We start from the raw sequence: 16,576 nt of genomic DNA on the forward strand, positions 1-16,576 counted from the left end.
TGTTTCACTTCTTTTTAAAGGACAGAAAAAGATACAAAGCAAATATGACAAGGTTAGTATTTGTTGGTTCTGGGTAGAAACATAATACAATGTTTCTTGTATTATCTGCATTCTTCTACAATTGTTTATTTTTTCTAATTTACATAAAGGTACGCAGAACTCTTTCCCTAAGTAAACTTCTCCCCTAGTCTAACTATGCAACAGAGAAACCAAAGAACATGAAAATACTATGGTCCATTTCTGATATGTTTAGAAACAAGCATTTTCCTTAAAGTTGGTCCTTAACTGCTGAATAACATAAGTAGCCATTTGTGTATTAAACGTCTCTCAAAATTTTAAATTGGCCAGTTATCTTTCAGTATTCATAAATGTTAACACAAAAAAGGATATTCTGGTTTTTCCCTATATTCAGAGTGGGCTTATCAGTTGGGTAATCCAACTAATAAATCCAGAAATGAGTTCAGAAGTGTGCCAGTCGGCCTCTGAAATGCCCCCCCACCCCCGCCAGTGATCCCACTATTTTCTGTAACACACACTCTTGTGTAGCCTCCTCCCATATCCCAGGGTTAGTGTGTGTGACCAACAGAACACAGCAAAAACAATGGTATGTCACTTATGATATAAAGCTATAAAAGAGTACAGCTTCCATTCTGGGTTCTCTCTGGTCATTCCCTCTGGAAGAAGCTAACTGCCACGCCATGGGGATACCCAGGGAGCCTACAGACAGGCCCACATGGCACAGTACTGAGGTCTCAGGCCAACATCCAGTGAGGAAGTGAGACTTGCCATATGAGTGAGCTTGGAAGAGGATCCTCAAGCCCCAGATGACTGTAGCTCTTGCTGACAGCTCCACTGCAACCCCAACACAGACCCTGAGCCAGAAGCTTCCAGCTAAGCCACTCCCAGATTCCTGAGAAACTGAGAGATAATAAATGCTTTTAAGGTGCTAAATTTTGGGGTCATTTGTTACACAACAATAGAATAACAATAAACTGGAGGATAATTAAGAGAAATGTTCTTAAATCACATGCAAAAAATTCAAAATCTTCAGAACTAAACAGCACAAAAGGTGACTATATATCATGTAACATCTCAATTTCAAATGAAATTCAAATCTACCATTATCTTACTTTCACAAGTTACCATAAGAGTTCTTGCATGCTGTATTATCAATATTTCCCAGCACATGCAGCTCCATGTAATACTGTTTCCTCAATAAAGTTAAAAGTTGCTTCTGAAAAATTGATTCAATGTTTAAATAAACTTGGGAAACACTGGATTAAGTTTTTAAATAGCCTCTTTATAACAGATCTTCCCCAAGCTTTTCATATGCTAAATGACATTGTGATTCTAACACATGCTATATTAAGCAAACTTATTTGGTCACAACATTCATTTTTATGGAACATATAACACATCTGGTGTTCAAGGGAACACATTTTGAAGAATGAAAAATATCTTTCATGCTTTTACCCACCCTAAAACTTTATAAAGAAAACCTCGATTGCTGAAAAAAATCACACTTGTACAAAAATGACACAAACAGCATATATATCTAAACTTTGTAAAGCTGACAAATTTTATTCAAAGTTCAATACTTGAAACACATGGAGATTAATTACCTAGTTAAACCAACACGGTGAAGACTGATGAACTATTTCTAACTTTTTAAAAGAAACTTAAAACCACAGACATTAAGTATCCTTTAAAGGTCATTTCCTAGTCTACTTTGCCACTTTTGATAGCTCATTCAGAAAATATTCAAGATTTACATAAAAACTGCCTTCTATTCCTCTCTTTTTTAATCCCTTCAAAGTATTTCACAATTTTAAAAGTTTTCTAAAATGAAACCCAAGTACTTTAAAAGTTAGCATTGAAGTGAAATTTTCTTAAATCTTATAAATGCCAGATTTCTAATGCCACCGCCCATGGTCCATATCCTAACGATCTTAAACTTTAAAATTTATACCAACTCTTACTTCTCTCAAAATTTCAAACCCTTGCTCAGGAATCTAAGATTGCCCCACATTTACTATTCGATATGAAAGCCAAAATCCTTTCCCAAGAATTCAAGATCCTCCCTTACCTAGGCATTCTCCCTTACTCTTCTGCACTCCGATAAGAGTAGTTTCCTCACTGTTCCCTGACCACTCATAACTCATAATTTACACCTTTGCCCCATACAATTCTAACCTCACCCCCCCCCCCAACAGGGAGCACTGGCTATCTTTCCACCAACTCTCTACTAAGCAATAAAAGTCCAACTCATTATACTCCTTTCCTAAATCTTTCGTCTACAGAAGGAAATCAGAATTGAGCCTTTAGTGACTGGACTGTCCAGTACAGGAGGCTCCAGCCACACGTGGCTAACTAAGCACCTGAAAAGTCTAGCCCAAACTGAGATGTAATAGAAGTGCAAAAGCACACCAAACTTCAAAGATTTAGCAGCAAAAAATGTAAAATATCTAATTAAGAGTTTTAATACTGATTACATATTGAAATGATAACATTTTGAAAATACTGGGTTAAATAAATCAATCATTAAAACGAATTTCACTTGGTTTTTTTCACTTCTTAATCACATGACTACTAAATAATTTTAAATGATATGTGACTCACATTACATTTCTACTAGATAGCACTGCTGGTCTAGTGTGAATAAGTAATTCTAAATATTGCCAGGAGATGGCTTAATTAAGTCACATGGCCCGTTTTTAAATCTTTCCTACATTTAGCACTGCCCACAAATTAACATCTCTTTGCCTCGACGTCCTCAACATAAAACGATAACAACTATCTTCCTCATAGAATTCAATAAGGATTAACAGAAAAGCTACATAAAACAGGTATCAGGTATTAGCATTATTATTAACAAAGGAGGAAAGAGCAGACATCTTTCAAAGAATTTAAGAATGTAGGGTACTTAGTTGTCTTGTTGACTTAGTTCAGCACTGGAGGAGTTGGTTATGGTACAGGCTGAAGAAAATCCAGGGGTTCCCAAACTGTGTTTTTTTGGACAGCTTCCTCTCTCCTCTAAATACTAAAGTGAACTTATAATGGAACTCCTTTCCCAAAGAATACACACCTGTGGCATGTAAACTCATAAATTTATGGCGCGGCTCTGTTTTGTGCAGAAGTCATCATAACCAAGTATCACAGTCATTCACGTGACACAGCTTTATTGAAACCCTTCATTTTACACAGACCTTAAAAACATGTATTTACCTATGCTATGTTCTGTTTGCAAAGTACAGGTAAAACATATTGCTCAAATCATACTTAAGAGTTTTATTACGCCTATTTTTTCTTAAAAAAGATTCTAAAGCTAGAAAAAAAAAACAGGTAGTTCATCAATAAAAGATACATTCCTACCGTTGATTTAATTTTAATCTGAAAAACCAATATTTAGGACTCTTCCTTTCCCATAAATCTAAACAACTCCATGTAACTTGTTCTTTCTTGTCCATTAGGCAAAGCTGTTTCAGGTTTTAGTCTTCAATATCATTTTTATTTTCTTGAGAGATCAAGTAAAATATTGTAAACCTCAGAAAATGTTCAAAAAAATTTTAAGTGAAATAACTACACAGAAACTCAGAAAGAGATGAACCTCACTGACTGAAGAATGTAATGTTCCAAACAACTCGGAAAGTCCAGTTTAACACCCAGAGGATAATGACTCGTATTCTTTACCAAGACCTCATCGTTCTAAGGGGCACCATCTACCTATCTTTACCTGTAACACAACTTCCTACCTCTGTCCCTGTGACTATTGAGAAGTCTCTTCGCCCTTTCCTGGGGCTCACGTTTTTCGTTATAGTAATTAACAGTTCGACTTCGGAGATAGAGGTAAATGCCAACAGAAACTGGAGATTAGGACCGCGCGGTCTTGACAACCTCACTTATGCCCCTCCGCCTACGGCCACCGGAGCCACCGCCGCGCCCCGGCCTCAAACGACACTCCACCCGCTCCGTTTTGTAAACATCGCCCCCACCTTGCCTGCCCGCCCCCAACTTACTCCCCCAACCCCGATTTGCGGACGCTCGGTGAAAAGAGGAGATGACCACATACCCTCGGAAGTGAGGCGAGAGAAGGGCTTAAGCAACTCCGCGAAGCTAAGGTGATTGAGACGAGTGAGCCGTTCGGCTTCGTCGCTGCACAGCGCGGCGACACAGGGGACGAAGGAATCCGGGATTAGTTCTTGCACTGATTGTACACACTGGGCCATCGCCGAGGCAGAGGCGGCGGCGGCGCCCGCTCTCCGGCCCGCTCTCAGAGACGGATCGGATCCTGCAGCTGCTGCAGCCACTGCCGCCGCCCGCCGGCCTAGCCCGGCCGGGCGGGGCCCCGCGATGAAGCCTCGAGACCAATATAAGGGACAGACTCCGTCGCTTCGGCTCCCAGGGCACACAGCACTGACCCCTCCCCGTCACCGCCGCTCCTCGGCGCCTGCCACGGCGTCCTCACATTCCACCCATCAGGTGGAGACGCCGACAATCTCCACTTAATCCTTCCGAAGGCAAATCCTCGGTCACTGCCCGACAGGAACCGCCATATTGAGGCCGAACCCTGACCCACCGGCAGTACTGGTCCCGGCAGCCCCAGCGCTTGTTCCTCACGTGACGGTATTAAGGGAGGCGATAGGGGCACTGAAAGGGAGCGACGGCGAGGGAAGTGAAGAGCGACGGAGGCCGGTGGGTAGGCAAGCGCCGGAAATGGTGCGACGGTAACCCCACCCACCGGGCGGCCCCTCCCCGCTGGGCGGGACTACAAGTGTGGTGGGCGGGGCCAGGTGAGGGAGACACGCGGCGATACGCGTAGTTTTCAGGCAGCTCTTAAGCAAAACCGAGAGAGGTGTGAGGGGTAGCCGGCATGCTCGCGCTCGAGATGAATGCTGTCATAGTAGGAAGGGCGCCCGGTCGCCTTCCACGCTGACCTGGCCCCCTCAATACCCTAAAGGACAAATGATGTGGCTATTCGCGCTGCTTCGTGCCTGCTCTTCTCTCCCTGCCATTCCCGTGCTCTCGGTGGAGCAACGAGGAAGCACCTGCTCACTGGCGAGAGTGTGCTGCACCTCCCTTCACACACACAATGCCCTGGTACTTGGGGGCCCCTCTGGAGCTGGCCTAAACAGGCCATGTATCGTTGGAACACAGACTGCCTCTTAAAACAGACTGACACGAATGTGGACTCAACCAGAGAACAGCAATGAGCGCTCCTGTGTGTCCTGCAATTAACCCGAGTGTTAGGGAAACGCCTACCCTACTGCATTTTTTGTTGGTCTCAAGGAAAGGGTGTGCCTGCAAACGTCGGAGTCGGGAGTCGTTTGTCCACAACCGCTTCCTTCTTACCCTCTGCTCCAATGTTTACTTGATATTGAGGGGGGTGCAGGAAGCCAGTAATTATTACCTGCTGAGTCCTGAACTGGCTTCCATTCCTAGAAGTGAATGAAATGAATTTTACTGTAGTGTCACTAAATTGAATTCCTTCTGAATTGTATGCCAAAAGTATAAGGCAAGGAAAAATGAAATGCTCCTCGATGTGAAGGAAGTTTCCCCAATACCAGTAACTCAAATTGTCAGATTGTTTGGCACTCCTGAGGTTCTTACCATGGTAAGAATTTATGACAGATGAGAGGTGTGACTTTTGAGAAATGGGAGGTAGGAAAGATCTATAGGACATAATGACGTGGCAGCTTTAGCTACAGATCAATTTAGAAAAGATAATACCAGCATGTTGAAGATTGGAAATTAAGATTGGAAATTAATTTTCTTAAAATCAGCTGTATCTGAACACCTCTTGGAAATTTTTCTTGTAACCCCAGGAGTTCATATATTTCTGATGTCAGTCCCTTGCATTTTATAATGTAAGAATCTTATACAAGTAATTATGACTCGAGTTATATTTTTGGTAACAGAGTTCCTAAGTGCAAGCATACTATCTTATCTAGTACTCAACTAAAAATTAAAAAGGCAGCTTATTTTCTACACTAAAGGTAAAACTAGCCGTATTAGAGTCTTTAAGAAAGATTTTCAAGGGCAATTTAGCTTAAATGGATTTTTTGAGATATAATTCACATACCATAAAATTCACCGTTTTTAGTGTACAATGCAGTGGTTTTTAGTATATTCAGAAAGTTGTACAACCATTACTACTGTCTAATTCCAGAACATTTTCATCACCACCAAGGAAGCCTGGTACCCATTACCAGTCACTCTCTACCCCACACCACTTCCAGCCCCTGATAATCGCTAATTTACTATCTCTATAGATTCACCTATTCTGGACTTTTAGTACCATCCAATATATGACTTTGTGTTTGATCCCTTTCACTTAGCATAATGCATTGAAATTACCTCTGTGTTGTAACATGAATCAGTACTTCATTCCTTTTTATGGCTGAGCTTAAATGGAGTTCTGTTTTCTGTGTTGACTTTAAAATCCAACAGCACATTCACACACAGTGTACCAGTGGATGATGTCCACTGTAAAAATCTATTTCTTTCCTAATTTATCTAAGGTGTTCATTTTCTAAGGTAGTGTTCTCACCTAAAGATTAAAGCTGAGTCACTGACACATTTGCTTTCCAGGAATAGAAAAAGACAATGGAGAAGCACATGACCAATGGTTTAAGATCAAGTTGTAGAAGTGTTTTTCAACAATTTCACTCTCATCCCACTGTCCTTGGGGAGTCTTTTGGTCACACCTATCTCCAAAGGAGAATGGAAAATGTAGGTATGTGGGTTCTCTTGCTAACGAAAAGGAGGAAAATGAATATGGGATAACAATCAATGGCCTCCAACAAGCTTTATTAAAAATAAGGTACTCTGCAGAAGGTATTGCGTGGGATGAAAGATACCACACTTCTCTCTTTTCTCTGACTTCTCCAGATACTGGCTCTTTCTGCATCACATGTCTTCTGAACCATTCACTGTGTCCAGAAAAAATGAGGTGCTGAGATTGGCCAGGTGGATACCCTCCCGGCTAATAGGAGAGTCCGTCACCAAAAGAAAGGAAGCTTGCCAGACAAGATAATACAAGAAATGAAGGATCTGTTTTCCAAGTACTAAAGATGAGACACAGCTTTCTTCTTTCCCCCAAATTGAAGAATTCCACAGAACTTATGCTATGCCAATGGGCTTATATTTGATACACTGTTATCAAATGTTCATGAATTGTTTTATTGTGTATGTATAATATAGCCAGTCTCTTCTCCTGCCTGGTGTAGTGAAGTTTAAAGAACACAAACATTGAAATCAGAAACATCTGGATTCAAAAACAGTTCCACCACTCATGAATAAAAATCATGTCCTCAGTACAGTACTGATCACCATATATCAAGCATGGTACTTTATATACATTGTCTGTTCTGTTTCTCACACGAACCCCAAAAAGGACGTGTCACCAACTTTCAGATATAGAAATAGAAGCACAGCAGAGCAGTTAATTAACTTGCCCCAAAATAATCAGCAATAGAGCTGTAAAAAAAGCCATCTTGGTTTTTAACCCTAGAGGTTTGATCACTAGATAAATTGCCTTTCCATGTTTCCTAGCTTTGAAAACACCTACAAAAATTTTAGTCTACAATAGTATATATCATTTTAGCAAGAAATCTGTGACTTTTGGAAAGTTACTTATCTTTTCTGAACCTCACATTCTTTATCTATAAGCTTAGAAAGTTGGCACTAGTATATTCCTTGTATTAATTTGAACGTGAAGATCTGAGAATCTAACATTCTTTCCACTATTATTAAATTTCACTATGTTACCGATAGGTGGTGCTATTAAGTACTGGCTTTAAAACCCAATAAAAGAAATTCTGATTACTGAGTACATAGTCCTCACAAAGGAGATACCTACCTGCATATCAGAGGATTGGAGGGCAGGGCATGCCCAGAAAATCTGCACATTCAAAGACTCTTAAGATGAAAAATTTTATTTTATGTTACTTTAAAACACTAAAAAATGGAAAGGTTTAAATATATAATCTGCACATTGGCCGACACTTTTTATTTCATTTACTGTATTGAAAGTTTTAAGACAACTTATTAACATTTACATTATGACTACAACAGATGGCATCCATTTCTCAATTATTTCGAGGATAAGTCAGGACCATAATTTTGCATTGAGCTCTTAATTCTATTTTATACTTGTAGGTATTTAAGCTCCATATATGTCTTTCTTTAATTTAATCTGCAGCAAGTAAAAATCTTACATAAATATTTTTTCCTTTATGCTTCTCCATTAGGAGAGGTGGCATGGAAATACTGAACATTTCAATTCCCAACAAATTTTATAAATGTTTTATTCCTCAAAATTGAGTCTAAAAATAAATAAAGTAACACGCCATATTGTAAATTGACAGCATAGATCCATAATTTCCTATTTAGGAAAAATTGCAATGTCATTTTATATGTGAGAAAACAATCCAAAGTGGTAAAGTAATTTTCTAAACGTTATATGCGTGCAAGTTAGACACACTGCTAATAAAGCTTCCCAATTTTCTGACTTCCAGTCTCAAGCACTTGTCATTATACTTCCACAGTTTGTATATTAACTAAAATTTGTTTCTATTTATTTGTCTCTTCTGATTTCAGAAGTTACTTAGAGTAATAGGTATTTTTTAAATCCTCTCCTTAGGACATTTTTTTCGTTGCTTTTAGAGAGTGGATGGGAGAGAGGAAGGAAGAGAAACATCCATGCAAGAGATAAGTACAGATTGGTTGCCTCCTGTACATGTCCAGACTAGAATCTTAGAGGTCTGAAATGGGGGTCCCATGCACCAGCACCCAGACCAAGATCAAACCTGTAACCTAGGTATGTCCCTGACCAGGAATTAAAGCTCCAACCTTTTGCTTATGGGATGATGCTCCAACCAACTGTCCAACACCCATCTGTAGATATATCTGTAGATATAGATGTTGATTATATCTACATAAAAATAAAAGGAATAATTCTAGCTGCTAAGCAGTTCCCAAAAGCTATGTACTTTTTCTTTTAGCTTACTAGCTACACAAGTTAAAGATGTATATATTTAATTCAAAAAAAAAATTTAAAAGACCTAAGCACATGGAATGATATCTCATATTCATAGATCAGAAGACTCAACATTATTAAGATAACAATACTCTCCAAATTCATCTACAGATTCATATTAAAATCCCAGCTGGCTTATTTGTAGAAATTGACAAGCTGATCCTAAATCTATGTCAAAATTCAAGGAACCTAGAATAACCAAAACAATATTTAAAAGAAACAAGGTTGGAGGACTCACACTAATTACAAACTTACTACAAAACTACAACAACCAAGAACAGTGTGGTACTAATATCAGGATAGATGTAAAGATGTGTGGACTAGAACTGAGAGTCCAAAAATAAACCCTCACATTTAAGGGCAATTGGTTTTTGAAAGGGTAGCAAGACAATTAGAGGAGGAAAAAATAGTCTCTTCAACAAATGGTGCTGTGTCAACTGGATATCTACATTAGAAGGATAAATTTAGGCCCTTACCTCACACCATATGCAAAAATTAATTCAAAATTAGCCCACCACCTAAGTGCAAGAGCTAAAAATATAAAACTCTTAGAATAAAACATAGGTGTAAATGTTCATGACCTGGAATTAGGCAATGGTTTCTCATATATAACAACAAAAGCACAAGCAACAACAATAAAAAAAAGAGATAAACTGGACATAATCAAATTTTAAAGACTGTACTTCAAAGGGTACCATTAAGAAACTGAAAACACAACCTACAGAATTGAAGAAAACATTTATAAATCATTTTTCTAATATGATTCCATAAAAATGTTATAAATGCTGCCAAAAAAAACTAAACTTGAATGTCAAAAATGTAGATACACAAGGGAGAAAAACTAGTATATGTGAAAAACGATTACAACTCAAAGATAAAAAGGACAAATAACCCAATTAAAAATAGGCACATTCTAGTTAACATCCAATACTGTACATAGCTATAATTTTTTTCTTGTGATAAGAATTTTAAGATCTACTTTCTTAGCAACTTCCAAATATTAACTAGATGTATTGCGGTGATCATTTCAACATATATACAAATACTGAATCATTTAGACACATGAAACAGATATGTTGTTATATATCAATTATACCTCAAAAAAAATAAATACAAATGAAAGGAAACTCTTACCCAGATAAAGGTTATGTAGTAAAATACATATTATATCTAATGGTAAAACGTAGGAATAATTCCCTTTAAAATCACAATGATACAAGGATGTCCTTTATCATGGTTTCTATTTAATACTTTTCTAGCTTCTCAAACCAACAGAGACAAGAGGGAAGGGGGAGCGGGGAAAAGGAAGGGAAGGGGAAAGTCAAGGAACATATAGCAAGGACTCATGGACAAAACCAAAGGGGAAGAGCTGAGGGAGGGAGGGAAGGAGGGGGCAAGGGAAAGTGGTGGGGGGTAGGCAGAGACAAATGTATTTGAAAAAATTAATTAAAAAAAAAGAAACAAAATGTGTAGGATTTCAAAAGGAAGAAACAAAACTACGATAGTACCCCCTTACCAGTAAAAAATATGTTTCAAGAACCCCAATAGATGCCTGAAACCACAGATAGTACTGAACCCTATATATGCTATGTTTTTTCCTTATACACACATATCTATGATAAAGTTTAATATATAAATTGGGCACAGTAAAAGATTAACAGTAACTAATGATAAAGCATTGTTAATGATTATAACAATGTACTAATAAAAGTTATGGAAATGTGGTCTCTCAAAGTACCTTATTGTACTGTACCTACCGTCTTCTTGTGATGATGTGAGATTCCTGCAATGCCTATGTGACAAGATGAAATGAGGTGAATGACACAAACATTGTGATATACTTTCAGGTCACCATAAGGGTTACTTGAACACAAGCATTGCAATATTGGGACAGTTGAAGCAATAACCAAGAGGGCTACTAAATGACTAATGCTGGACAAAGGGATAATCCACGTCCCAAGCAGGGTGGAGTGGGACAGAGAGAAATTTTAACACACTACTCATAAAGGGCACAACTGAAAACTTATGAATGTTTGTTTCTGAAATTTTACATTTAATATTTTTGGACTACAGTTGACTGTAGTCCATGTAGTTCATGTAGTTTCATGAAAAGTGAAAGCACAGATAAGAAGGGACTACTATAAACTTACTTAGAAATTATATAATGGGCTTAATATATAATGCACCTTCATCCTATTTATGTGGCTGTCCACCTTCTGCTCAATTGCCCTCCCAAAAGTAGAGAGCAGAATTCAAAATTTCAATTTCTAGCTAAAACATCATTATTTGACTGGGATTTTGTAGGCTAGACATATAAATGCAAGAATCCTAACTAAAAGTGGCAGTGACACCATTAAAAGGATGATAATTCCACCAAAATTAATCTAAAGATTCAGTGCAATTCCAATCAAATTACTCAGAGATTTTACAGAATTTGACAAACTAATTCTGAAAACCATATTTAAGAGCAAATGTTTAAGAATAGTTAAGGTAATTTTGAAGATTTAAAAAGTAGAGGGATTTAGTTTACTAGCAAGCAAGATATATGAACTTTATAATACAGTTATTAAAAGACAGAGTAGACAAAAATGGGCTAATACAATAGAAGAGAGGGGTGTGGGATAGACCAACTTGAAACATAAACAAAGCAACGTAGGAAGGTCAGATTATTCAGTAAATTGTGGTTTAATACTTAGTCATCTGTATGGAACTCCAATTAGTATTTCATTTTACAACATACAAAAAATCAGGCCAGGTAAAATAAAAGATGCAAATAGCAAATGCTTGAAATTTATTGTGTGCCCAGTATGGTTTTAAACATTTTACAGATGCAAATTATTTTATGACTCATGACAACACTGTAAAGTAGGTAATATTAATATCATTCCCATTTTATAGATGAAGAACCTGGGGAAAAGACGTTCATTAATCACAGGCCACAGAGCCACTGTGATCTGAACTCAGGTGATCTGCCTCGAATCCTTTTTTTTAAAACACTACACTATACTGCCTCTTTTTCTCAAAGAAAGTAGGAATTTCTTCAACAAGATTGAAAAGACACAAACCATAAAAAGCAAAAGAAAAAAGAAAGAAAAAGAAAAAATAGGCAAGAAACACAAAGTCATTTCACAAAAGAAGAAACTTTGAATGGCCAATAAACATTTACATATACTAAAAGAAAAAAAAATGGGCAAAGGATATGACCAAATTGTCCTCCAAATAGGCAATAAGATGAAAAAGAAGCTCATGAAAAAGATGTTCAAAATCATTAACCATCAGGGAAATGAAAATCAAAACCATGATAAAATACCACTTCGCACTCACTAGGATGACTATAATCGAAAAGACAATAAATAGCAAGTGTGACAAGGACATGGAGAAGTGTGGACCTGCATAGACTGCTAGTGGGAATGTAAAGTGGTGTAGCTGGTTTGGGGAAAAAGATGTTCTAAACCATTAAACATGGATTTACCATATGATGCAGCAATTTTATTCCTAAGAGAATGAAAACATATATCCACACAAAAATGTATACATAAATGTTCATAACAATATTATTCATAACAGCCAAAAACGAAACAATCCAAATGTTCACTAACTGATGAATGAATAAATAAAATGTGATATAGCCATGCAATGGAATATTATCTGGCAATAACAAAAAATTAAGTATTGATACATGCTACAATATGGATGAAACTTAAAAATATGCTAAGTGAAAGAAGCCGGTCACAAAGAAACATGTATTGATTCCATTAACATGAAAAACTGTATTTGAAACACTTGAATTTTCTTAAATCCCTCTATCAATTCCTTTTAATTAGAACACATTTTCCTTAAGGCTTTAGTTACAGAAAAATTGAGACCCACTCAAAATAACTCAAGAATAATACAGGGGGAATTTTTACAACATAAACTTTTTATAAAATTCTAGGGCAGAGACTGAAATACAGCTGGGCTTGATACAAACAAGAAATGCTAGAGCCAAAGCTCCTTCCTCAGTCAGGGTTCTTACTGTTTTTTTCACCTCAGCCTCTTTTCTGTTATGGAAGCTGGACTTTTTTTGTATGCCTCTCTCTTTCTCCTTTTCCTTCTTCTCTTTCTTACACACACACACACACACACACACACACACACACTTTTCTCTCTTTACTCATTTTGCACCATACTTAACATGATTGTCCAAACCTCAATTATACAAGATGTAATAAACAATTTCCTCTCTTTCCCTGGTTCAACTTATTAAGATAGATAAAAGGATTAGTTGCTTTTAAGAGTCCATCCTTGCTTCGATGGTCAGTGAGAAACAGTCATGTACTATAAAAAGTATTATGGGAGCTCAGGCTACGAAACCTGTAAAAAACTTTCCTTTAATCCCAACACCACTTCTGCGTCATCCTCTTTTCACCCGATTACTTCTTATTCTTTCAATATTCAGTTCAAATATTACCTTTTCATAAGATAGAGTTCACTGATCTTCCAGTTTACTAGTAAGATGTTCTTCTACATGTCTCATAGCATACCTTAGTATAGAACTTATACCATTGTAATATAATTGTTTTCTCATTTGTTCCCCATCTAAATTTTAAATTTTTTGAGAGCAGGTAGACATTCAGTTTATCAGCCATAAAAGATAAATGACTAAAGCAGAAGACACTTCAAAAAATTAAAAATATAACTACCATCTGATCCAGTATTTCCACTTCTTGGTATTTATTCAAAGAAAACAAAAACACTAAGTTGAAAAGACATATGCATCCCCATGTTCATTGCAGCATTATTTACAATAGCTAAGATATGGAAGCAACCTAACTGTGCATTGACAGATAAATGGATGATGAAGAGGTGGTATAGGTATACAATGGAATATTAACCAGCCATAAAAAAGAATGAAATCTTGCCATCTCTGACAATATGGATGGACCTAGAGGGTATTATAGTAAGCCAGAAAAAGACAAACACTGCATGATTTCACTTAAATGTGTAATAAAAACAAATAAACAAAATAAAACAGAAACAGACTTATAGATACAGAAAAAAACTGATTGTTGCCAGAGGGAAGGGAGATGGTGGAGTGGATAAAGAAGGTAAAAGGGAATAAGAGGTATAAACCAGCAGTTATTAAAAAATAAATAAAAGTCACATGGATGTAATGTACAGCATTGTAAAAGTAGTTGATATTATAATAATTCTGTACAGTGACAGTTGGTTATTAGAATCACTGTGGTGATCACATTATAGGGAATATGAATGTCAAATCACTATGTTGCACCTCTGAAACTAATATAATATTGTATTCAAATATACTTAAAAGATAAATGAGTGAAGGATATAAAGAGAAAATCAAATATGTCCTGGCTGGTGTGGCTCAGTGGATTGAGTGCTGGCCTGAGAACCAAAGGGTTGCCAGTTTGATTCCTAGTCAGGGCACATGCCTTGGTTGTGGGCAGGTCCCCAGTAGGGGGTGCACGAGAGGCAACCACCCATTGATGTTTCTCTCGCTCTCTTTCTCCCTCCCTTCCCCTCTCTATAAAAATAAATAAATAAAACTTTTTTAAAAAACAAATAAGTTTTACTTGGTGGCGGTGTAAATTAATGTCCCACTTTTGAAAAGTAATTTTGTGGCATGTATCAAGAACTATAAAAATGTTCGTAGTCCTGCACAAATTGATTCCACTATGGAGAATTCATGTCATTTTATTTCATTCAAGAAATATTTATTGACTACTTTTTATATGTTAAGTATTGCTCTAAACTCTGGGGTTTAGAACAGGGCCATCAAAGACCTGCCAATATCAGATCATGACTGTTAGAAGTTTGAGCCATGTGGGCTGCTCTCCATGGTTCTGAACCATACTTAACATCCACAAAGACACAGATCGACTTCATTAATATCTCCTATGTATCTTTCCCCAGAATTGTGAAGTAGAGTAGGAAAGACAGAGTAGTAAGAGAAAATGTGAAATAAAGAGGACGAGAAACCATTGCAAAGGCATATCCACTGAGATATTCAGGCAGAAAAAGGATATTTCTTTTGAGATTATTTTCAAATAGTTTCAGCTGCAAAGTTCCACAATAAAAAAAAAAAATCAATGGAGTAAAAAGGCAACATATGGAAGTGATAAAATATTTTCAAACTCTTTATTTGATAAAGGGTTAACCACCAAAATATATAAGGAACTCCTACAACTCAATAGCAAAAAACTAGTAACTAATAAAAGAGGCTAAGGGCATTTCTCAAAAAAAAAAAAAAATACAAATGATCAAATGGCATATGAAAAAAATGCTAAACATCATGAGATCATCAGGAAAATCAAATGGAAACCACAATGAGATAACACTTCACACCTGTCAGGGTGGCTATTATCAGAAAAACAAAAGATGAATGTTGGGAATGATGTGGAGAAAATAGAACATTTGTACATTGTTTATGGGGGTGCAAAATGGTACAGTTACTATATAAAACAGTATGGAAGTTCCTCAAAAATTTACAAGTAGAATTGCCATATAATACAACAAGCCTGTTCTGGGGAATTTATTAAAAAAAATTTAAATCAGCATCTTAAAGAAATATTAGCATTTCAAGTTCATTACAACACTATTCACAATAGCCAAGATGTGGAAACTACCTAAGTGTCCACAGAGAAATGGATAAAGAAAATGTGGTATAATCATACAATGGAATATGATTCAGCTTTAAAGAGAAGGAAATTATGGCCCCAGGGAAGGCAGGGCTGCCAACCCAGCAAGGCAGAGACCTGTGCTAAGCCACACCGGAGGCCAGTGCCCTAACTTTGTTTTACTTGGAGAGCTGCTTCACCCTGACCCACTTCCCCTACTTCACCACCTACAAGTACAGCGGCCTGTCCAAGTACAATGCCTTCTGGAAGTGCATCCAGGCTGGGGTCCCCTACCTCTTTGTGTAGCTGTGCAAGTTGCTATTCCTAGCCATTTTCTTTCTTACCAGGCAAGGTGGCATCTATGACCTCCCTGGGATCCATTACATCATCCCATCCATCCAGGTGTGGATGACAACACGCTATGGCCTTTACCACACTTTCCTGCCCACCGTCCTCCTTGCTGGCTGATGTTCCTCAGTGTCTACAAGGCCTTTATCAAATAGGCCTTCATCCATCTTTGTCCCCTGGGCTGCTGGATGGCACTTCTGGCCCAAGCAGTGGTGACCGGGCTGCTGGCCCTCAGCACCCTGACCTTGTATGTCACCATTGTCAATATGCACTGATAGGCTTGGTATCCCAGGCATACCTTTTCCTTTCCTCCAGGTTTTAGTGAAGTGAAAAGTGTTTGAGGTGGCCAGAGGAGGAGAAAGAAATTATGCAATATACAACAACATGGATGAACCCTCAGGGCATTGTTAAGTGAAATAAACCAATCACAGAAAGACAAATACCACTTGATTCTACTTACATGATATATCTAAAATTGTCAAATTTATAGGATCAAAGAGTAGAATGGCATGGGCTGAGAGGGGGAAGAAATGGGGAGTTGCTAATCAATGGGCATAAAGTTCCAGTCAAG

General features: G+C 37.5%; 1 protein-coding gene across 1 annotated transcript in view; it reads right to left on the reverse strand.

Annotated features, from left to right (window-relative positions):
- The window catches only part of TRAPPC8 (trafficking protein particle complex subunit 8), an 85,939-nt gene extending 81,271 nt beyond the window's left edge, over positions 1-4,668 (reverse strand). The window contains exon 1 of the mRNA XM_054583503.1: positions 4,070-4,668. Coding sequence (XP_054439478.1) covers positions 4,070-4,226 — 157 coding nt within the window. The 5' untranslated portion in view covers positions 4,227-4,668. The remainder of the gene's footprint in view (positions 1-4,069) is intronic.
- Between the last annotated feature and the right edge of the window lie 11,908 nt (positions 4,669-16,576).

The sequence above is a fragment of the Pteronotus mesoamericanus genome, unplaced genomic scaffold (genome assembly GCF_021234165.1).
Source record: "Pteronotus mesoamericanus isolate MK-2021 breed Mesoamerican mustached bat unplaced genomic scaffold, CSHL_Meso_final contig_74, whole genome shotgun sequence".
In the NCBI taxonomy this organism is placed as follows: Eukaryota; Metazoa; Chordata; class Mammalia; order Chiroptera; family Mormoopidae; genus Pteronotus; species Pteronotus mesoamericanus.